General features: G+C 30.4%; 1 protein-coding gene across 6 annotated transcripts; it reads right to left on the reverse strand.

Moving 5' to 3' along the window:
- Positions 1–1,649: 1,649 nt before the first annotated feature.
- Positions 1,650–8,303, reverse strand: LOC109862118. Of its 6 annotated transcripts, XM_020442048.1 has the most exons (10): positions 4,877–5,247; positions 4,685–4,805; positions 4,391–4,549; positions 3,745–3,915; positions 3,543–3,641; positions 3,215–3,451; positions 2,851–3,087; positions 2,443–2,642; positions 2,075–2,234; positions 1,650–1,944 (listed from the first exon to the last, which is right to left on the reverse strand). In XM_020442048.1, exons 3-10 carry the CDS (start codon positions 4,455–4,457, stop codon positions 1,826–1,828), a joined length of 1,290 nt encoding a protein of 429 aa, XP_020297637.1. In that variant the 5' UTR covers positions 4,458–4,549; positions 4,685–4,805; positions 4,877–5,247; the 3' UTR covers positions 1,650–1,825. The 6 variants fall into 6 exon arrangements, with proteins under 6 accessions (XP_020297637.1, XP_020297633.1, XP_020297638.1 ...); XM_020442044.1 differs by lacking the exons at positions 4,685–4,805; positions 4,877–5,247 and adding an exon at positions 6,350–8,303 and having other exon boundaries at positions 4,391–4,497; XM_020442049.1 differs by lacking the exon at positions 4,685–4,805 and having other exon boundaries at positions 5,088–5,247.
- Positions 8,304–9,307: the final 1,004 nt, after the last annotated feature.

A 9,307-nucleotide genomic window follows, 5' to 3' on the forward strand; every position in this document is an offset into this window, starting at 1 on the left:
TATGGTCTTTCGAGACAAAGAATATCCCTACAGGTTAGTAACTAATATATTTCTTGTGCTTGTTAATTTTTATTTAAAAATTGGAAAGTAAAATGATCTTTTATTGCAAATAATTAAACAATGAAATAGTTAGATATTGTTAATATTGTTACACTCGCGGTGGCGTTATTACCTCGTTGTCGATCTCCGCGTTTCGCGCACACGTCCGCGGAAATGAGAGAACGAAACTTCTCTTTACAACACTTTATTTCAATACCAATTATTACAGAAAATTACAGGATCGTGTCCGTAACGCGTCGTAACAGCTTCGCGTCCCCGATACTTCTCACAACAACTCCGTTGCCCGGCGACGAACAATCGCGCCGACCGCGCGCCGTTTACGCGGCTCCCGCGACCACACGCGGTGACCGCCGCGTAACAATATGTATAAACAACAATATATGTGTTTGATTTATACTTCGTGAAATTGTTAAAAAATATATATGCAGAAATATGTATAAATTTTTTTAAATATACAGTAGTAATATCTTCTGTCTATATGTTGTCCAATCACATTTACAAGTTGCTATAAGTTATAATTAATAAATTTTTTAAGATATACAATTTATGACTTTTTTTGGTATTATAACAAATTATCACACATAATAAGTATAAAGTTTATAATTATTGAATAAATAATTAGTCTTAAAGCGCCGTTCGCAGGATGTTGTGCGGAAAATATGTCTTATATGTGTGTACACATATATAAGTAAATTCACGTTTTTTTCCACGTGTGTTTTTCGAATTGAAATTTCAATTCTTAAATTCATATAGGATGCTAGTTTTGCATCTCATATATAATAGACCCCGAATATCTCCCCTAATTGATTTAAAATATTGCGAAAAAAACTCCCCAGTCAGCAATATGAAGTCCGAATTAAGTCTAAAAGAATTCTCGCATAAGACTTGGACGTCAGAATATATCTTCTGAAAGATGTCTTTATTAATTCAGAAAGATGTCTAATGCGCCGCTCTAAGAGTAGATTGAGAATTCTTCTACTCGGCTTCTTAAAGAATTCTTGTATCTGAATTCAATAAAAAGACTACTTTAGGAAGAAAAAAATATTTTTCTTTTTGATTTCTACAAGACTTCTTAAAAAGCCCATTTTTCAGATTTCTAAGATGAGATATCCTTAAAATATCTTTCTTAAGAAATCTTGAAAAAGACGTCTGTAAAGTATGGTTTTTGTTTAATAATTACAAGTTTTTATTTGGAATTATTAAAATCAGGNAAATTATATTTTATTTATTTATTACAAACATGAAGAAGTTTTTATTAGTAGGTTTTGTATGTTTTTACAAAATTATAAATAAATTTATAAGATAAATTATAAAAACATTTCACTGACAAAAAATGATTTAATAAAATAGATAATTGTTGCGGTTAATAAATAAGAATATTCAGAAGTTCTTTTGTTAACAAAACTTTAGTAATCACGATGTAACGCGATATTACAATAAAACGGCAGGAACACGCAAGAGTATCGGTACTCACACAACGGCGGTCAGAAAGGAACAGGAGGAGACAAGATCAAAAGCGATATTTAACTTTTTAGATCGCAAGTCATTTTGTAAATAAATAAAAGACTTGCATNGTTACAGGGAGAAGTCTCCAGATGTTACATATTCTCTCTCACTCTCTCATTCTTTCTTTATTTACTTTCTTTACAGGTACAATTGCACAGGTCTTTACTTTCTTTACAGGTACAATAGCACACTAGGTGCACAAGTGTTTATATATATGCAAAGCAGATAAACTACATTTAACAATAATAATGAATAAAAATTAATGTCCGTGTTTTTTTATTGAATATCTTACGCGATCACTCGCATGTTGAAGCCAACTTTGAATGACACTTTGGATCTCAAAAATAGTGCAACTTTGTCCCGAAGTGATCATAGCATCTAAAATGATTATTATCACAATATAGTATAACATTTCATACTTATTTAAATAGAAAATTGGTTAAAATATATTTTTTTATCAAATTTTGGTTTTTTACAATACTAATTCAATTTTAAATATATAACTAACCTATCAGAAGATCCACGAACTTCATGTTCTTTACTCCAATAGTTTTTTTTTGACCAGTCCAGGATAGTTCACAGGAAAATTTATCCGTTAATAGTATGCTTAATATCTCACGTACGTGTTTCTTGGCGTTCTTACCACCTGTGATCTGGATTTTTCTTTTCTGCAAAAATAATATTCAATAAAAACTCAATTTAAATAAATAAAACACAAGTTATGGTTGAATGGCTAAAAAAGTTTTGTCGAGTTTCTATAAACAACATAAAACTCGCACATTTTTATGTGTGTGTTTGGTATAGAAATAATAAACAAAATGAAATTAACCAGAAATTGTGTAAATTTATGAGTAGAAGATAAGTTACATAATTTACATATTGAATACGTGCTCCTTGTGATTTCTCTAGAAGAGTATTAAGTGCATTTAACTTAGTTATATTATCTATCGGAAATGCTGGTAATTCATATGTATTATTTTGAGAATTTTCGGCGATAGTGCCAGTAGTATCCATTAGGTTCATGTTCATGAAATGAAGCTTACGTTCGATCAGTTTAAGAATATCGCGACATGCAGCTGTTAACAGAAAAATATTTGTAGCTATTTAGTAAAATGAACTTATTGCTTTAGTGTCAATGATTTGTGAATAAAATTTAATTTTGTGTATTATGTAATTTGTATGAATAACTTTTTTATTAAAAATAAACAAAAGAAAAACAGTCATGACAAATTATTAACAAAAAAAGATAAAAATATAAAAAACATTCGAAAAACTTTTACTGACGACAACAGCTTTGATGAGATGGTGTAGAAAACTCTTTTGTAACAGTAGTAATAACTTCTTGCTCAGGAACTTGCATGGTTGAAGTTGTAGCTCCTTGCTCAGAAACTTCATTTGTAGTAGTGGCATTTTGCTCAAAAAGTCGAACAGGAGTAGTAGTGCATTTTGTTGCAGTATTTCTAGGAGTCAAAACCTTATAAGAGCGAGATTTTTCTTTACTTGTCACGTATATAGGTATATCTATTAAAATAAAACCAATAATTTGAGACAATTAATGAGCATTACTGTATATTAGTTATACACTGTACTCTATAATTATTATAAATTAAAAGATTAAATTTACACATTTCTGTGCAATAATACTTACGGGTCTTTACAACGCTACGTACGAGTGGCTTATTATTTGTTGGTAATTGAGAATCACAATCAGAATTTTTTGGCTCAATCTCAATCGGATGATCATCAAAAAAATTTCCGTAATCCAAAGGCTGTGTATCTAACAGATCATCATCGTTATAAGTATTATTGTTGTCATTTTTATATTGTTTGTTTTTATCATTTATAATGTTCATCACTTTTGGTAGAGTCGAAGCATTTTCTAACTCTAAAAATTTAAATATAGAAAATTTAATCAATGAACAATAAAAGAATTTTTAAAATGATACTTATTTTTATATTTTGTACAATTTGTATACCATTTGCTTTTATTTTTACCGGGTTTTCTTGTTTTTTGCTATTACTTTCGTATACAAAAATANGTTTTAATGCATTTTTGTTATTTCTAGTTCTATCTGCTGAAAAACAGAATAAAATATTTATAAAATATGTTTGATTAAAATATGTATATGTTATAGAATATAAAATATAAAATGTAATGATAGTGAATTGATATAGTACTTTCTATTTCATCACTAGATCCATCATCTGAACTAATAAACCGTGCTGGTCTTTTTCGAGGACGTCTTTTGGAAACTTCCGCTTTATTGGTGATATTTTCTAAAGGTGTCTCATCATTTGTTGAAAGATCAACAGCAGCAATTTCTATTGCTCTTGCAGTCTTATAATTATCTTAAAGAAAAACAATAATTTCCATAATTTAAAAATCAGGAGAGATAAGAAATATTAAGAATAATAACGAGTTAACTATTTAAATAAACTACTTAAATAATAAACTACAGTGGAACTTCTTTTATCTGGACCGATNGGGAGACAAAATAGTTCGGGTAACCAAGGTCCAACCTCTATTATATAAATCGATAGTCGTATTAAATGAACTATCGGTCATATTATAGTTCGTATAATACGACTATCGGTCCGTATAATAGAGGTTGGGCCTCAAGTTGTCCCCAATAAAAGAGGTCTCGATAAACGAGGATCCACTGTAATAAAATAATACATTAATTAACAATAATTGAGATTAGACTCAAATAAAAAAAAGAGATAAATTGTATTAAGATAATGATTGATTAAAATAATAATTATTCTAATAATATAGTTAAGAATGATTGAAAATGTAATATGAACCTACTATAGCTGAACTTACCGTATGGTCCTAACAATCTTGTGTATTTTACGGATACCCAATTATCTTTTGGTTTAACTGCCTTCATGGAATCCTTAGTAGCATTTTCATCTTTGGGAGGCCACTTTATAATTTTTAAGTCTTCATCTACCCAGCATACGGGTACAGTTGCACACCAATCTTCGCAAAATGCGACAAAATACATCTCAAAAATGTAAACTTTATCCGATAGAGGTTTATTAACACTAAAATAACACTACTAAACAGTAACACCAGTAACAACAGTAACAACGTAGAAATAGTTGGTTTATTCACTTTGCTTTGCTTCCTACATGAATGCCGCGCGCTTGCGATTCTATCTTGCGCATGATCGCGCCGCTCTCAGCGTACTTAGGCTCTGGGTTATGTTTCAAAATCCTATTTTGGTATCTAAAACCTATAGTATGTATAATACATGTGACGTGAAATAGCATTTTAATAACTAAGAAGTAAGATTTTGGAACTTACCCCTGTTAGGTTATTATTGACAGTATTGAAAAATCTATAGGATACGGTACGTGTACTCATAGATTTTCAGTTACTGCCAGTATAATATCCAAACAGAGCCATACAGCGAATTTGGTAGCCTGCACTAGTGCGTACTGAATACGACTTTCTATGGAAAAAGTCTACCGAATGCGCTGTTACTGTCACTGTCAGTCTACAGTCCTTATCTTACCGACATAGATTAAGTTTTACTTGGCGCTCGCAACAATCGCGAGTGTTAACCGTGTCCACAATGTCCAATCGCATTTGTCGATTTGATTAATATAGCCACTACGATTGAACAGTGTATATAGACACGGTTTACTCTTGTGATCGTTGCGAGCGCCAACTGGAAACCTACCAATACCACAACATATAAACAACTTATTTTCTACACAAAAATATTAGAAGGTTACTTATGAGGTTATGTGAAAATGAATGTCAGGCTAATTATAATTAATTTTTGCTATTAAATGTTATTAGCTGTATTTATTTAAAATGTACTACATTTTTTACTTTTTGTAATTAATACTTTTCAAGTATGTAAAAGTAATAAGATTTAATAAATACGTAATATACTTTCATTAGTTATTAATATTTTAATTTATATTCTTAAATGGTTATTTATATTCTAAGCCGCACATAATCGTGAGTATATGAAAGTATAGTTTTTTATACAGTTTTTTTATTATATCAGAAGGAAAAGTATCGGCACCTGAAGAAATCCGAAGATTGACAAAAAGCGATTCTTTCAATAGTTTATTTAAAACATTTTTATATATATTTGTTTCTGCACAACATCCTGAGAACGGCTTGTATTGGCCTTATTTCCTAATTATATTATTTTAACTTTTCATATGTTGTTTGAAATCGAAAATTTTAGAGAAAAATGGCTTCAAGAAAAATTATTATGTATAAATGAGAAAGAATAACAAATTAAATGCAAGCATAAATTGTTTACATATATTTTTACACAATTTTATAGAAATAAAATACAATTTGATCATAATACTTAATTATAATTATAGAATATAAAAAGATTATAGAATAGTAAAATATATAAACTTTTCTTATATTATACTTGTACAAAAAACTTATATAGACGAATGAAGTAATGGAAAAAAATAAAAAGAATTATCATAAGGTAAACAAACAGCTTTTGAAATAACATCGCATGCACAAAAGTCTTTTAATATGGACCACTTATTTCCAATTACTATGTGTATCAACTCCGAATTAATGGGATAATTATCTACACTTTTTATATCTGTCAATGTTTGTTCTTGTAATATGATTTCGTTATTTTTTATACAAACGTTTTCAATACGAAGAATATCGTAATTTCTAATATAACAAAATTTATCACATGTTAGACGAGCTGAAAGTGTAAACTTTTCATACTTAATCTTATCATATGAAGGCATTGCAATCTCTTTAGATTTTTCAGCATTATAATTAGACACTTCTGGTTTGATGAAAACACAGTTTCTTCGTAGAGAACTGCTACTAGCTTGTTCAACAAGCCGCTTATGTAATTGTTGTAAAGGTTTTTCACCTTTTTTTAAGTGTTTCTTAATTTTATTTAAATAACTTTCGAATGAAAAAGCACTAAATGAATCCAAGTGACCGAATCTTTTGACATCATCAGCCAAATGAATTAAATTATGGACGTTATAAATCACGAAACGTTTTCCATATAAATTAATTGATTGTTCAACGAAATAACGCAATAGATTGTTAGCACACTGATTATTACGAATGCAATCAGTTTCGTCGCACAAAAGTCGAATAGCACAATGTAAACTATTAAAATGATATAAGTACTCATCTGGTTGATGATTTTTCAGAGCAAGTGGACCCACATATAACAAAAATAAACGTAGTTCAGTGGCTTTCCATCGGTCTAATTCATCCAAACTTCGTGTTTTCCTAACAAATTCTGAAGGTATCCAATTTCTTATCGAGATTAAATATTTCGAAATTTTATTTATTATTTTAGCACTAAATTTAATTTGTTTTTTATTACTAATACGCCATCCATTAACCCATAAATGCAATATTTTCTTTTCAACACCGAGACACACGAGATGCATATATTCTACAGGAAATTGAGATACCATTCCAATATTTGATGCTTCAAAGATAGATTTTCCAGTGTGATGATCTTCATTTTTTCGTTGAAGAAAGTTATTATCCGTCCGTAACGGTGCATCCATTTCTAAAAATAACATTCGATGGTCTTCAAATTCACCTTCTTGCATGCATTTACTACATCCAAAAAAACCATTGTGGCTTTTTGTACATGTCACAAATGACCGAGCTGGAGAATCACAAATGACGGCTCTGATTATGACATGAAATGTTCGATCGTCATATTGGAAGCCTTCTTTTTGCAAAGTATTATATTCTTCAATAAATTCTTGGAGATATTCATTGACGCTATGAGGTTTGCTGTATCCATGATATATTCCGACGACAAACGGTGCAGTAATTTTAGGGAAAATTTCAGCCAATATTGGGTATAATTGACTTTTTGAACTTTTTGCTAATGGTAATCCATCTATGTGCACATTTATTTGTATATTTTCAGCAAGCTTATTCTTATTCATGACTTTTAATTGATCAATCAATCCTTGTTGTAAGCCATAATGAAAATATTCTCCAGGTGAAACAAGACGAATAACAGTACTTCTTGGCGTATTAAGTAGAGTTCGAGGATCTTGTGGAAGTTCTTTTAATTCTTCAATCGATTGCACATTACGAAGGATTTTTAACAAAGCTCCTGCTGCTAAATGAGCGATATTATATTGGCNAATCCACCGTGTTAATTCTTCTTTTAAAGCATTACTATTATTTTCTGAAATGTTGAACGGTTCAAGAATAGCATTATCCTCCATTAACATGTCATTATTACTATCTAATGTATTATTGTCTTTAATGTCTTTTTTCACAGAACTAATTTCACCACTACTATTACATTTTTCATTTTCACTTCTCATTATTTTTAGGTTAGAACATAGCTCCACATTTTCTGTATTTCCTTCCTCAATTATTACATTTTCCATAGAAGATTTTTTACTTTGCCAAGGACTTGAAGAAGGAATTTCCAAAAAAGAATCATATTCTTTTTTTATCCTCCTGTTTTTTTGACTTTTTGATAAATTTTGAAATAATTTTCTTTTAGACATTTCGTTAAGTCGTTAGTTACACTGACTTTATCTAATAGCGATTTCGACTGGTTTGCATCGACTGCACATTTCGGGTGTCGGTGCAACTTGTGTGTTCGGCTGGTCGAATAATGCAGTTTTTTTGCTGGTTCCGCCGAGTTCCGCGTATTTGTCTGAGCTCAGTACATCGCATTGGTGCATGTTGGGTGTGCACAAAATGGCTCTCACAAATTAGTTGGAGTCAGTTGATGTAATCGGTATACACACCGATGCGGTGTTGCACACACTTGCACCAACTCTACACTGGTGGCACACCGGTGCAAACCAGTCAAAATCGCTATAAATATGAGTCTTATATAAACTTTTATTAAGCCTGAAGAACTTAATGAACAATATTAAGATTAGAAAAGTTTGAAATTAATGCATTATAGTGCATAAAGAGTTAATTTAACAAACTATTTTGTAACGCGTTACAAGTACTGGTCGTAAACTTAGATTCGTATGTAACTTTATTCTATGCACAAAAAATATTTAACGTAACAAAAGTTTATGCTACATTAAGTGGTCTTAATTACGAAGTCTGTAAGAAAACAGAAAAAGAATTCTTTCAGATATCAAAAAACTGACTTCTTATTTAAGACATCTTTCAGAGCTTTCATCGTAGAGTTCTTAAATCGGAGATCTTCAAGAAATCATATTTAGAGTTCTGAAAGAAGTATTACAAAAGACTTCTTATAGTTATCTTTGTGATTTTTGTGCTGACTGGGAAGGCAATTGCGATACTAAACCAATACCTGTATTTTCAAGAATAGATGACATACGATGATGCTCAGGCTGCATCCTATTTTTGAATGACATATCTGTTCGAAGAGGGCATTTTAACTCTAGAAAAACAACTCTATTTTCAATGAATTCACCTTCACATGTACATTTTGTACATCCAAAGTATCCTGTATGATTTTTTATACCAGCAATAAAAGCTCTTGCTGGTGCATCACACACAAAGGCATTTACTTTTACAGGAATAAGTTTTTTATCTATGTATATTCCACTTTGATCCTTTATACGCAACATATCTGTAACTAATGGCTGTAAGAAAATATTTACATTTTCTGGTTTTTGTTTACCATAATAAATTCCAATTGGGAATGGTTCCGTATACAAGGCATTGTCTACTAAAGCTGCTAAAATAGGCCAAAATTGTCCAGAAGAACTTTTAGATACAGGCAATCCATCTATATTAAAA

This window comes from Pseudomyrmex gracilis, unplaced genomic scaffold (assembly GCF_002006095.1).
Source record: "Pseudomyrmex gracilis isolate BER0280 unplaced genomic scaffold, ASM200609v1 scaffold_1390, whole genome shotgun sequence".
Classification (NCBI taxonomy): Eukaryota; Metazoa; Arthropoda; class Insecta; order Hymenoptera; family Formicidae; genus Pseudomyrmex; species Pseudomyrmex gracilis.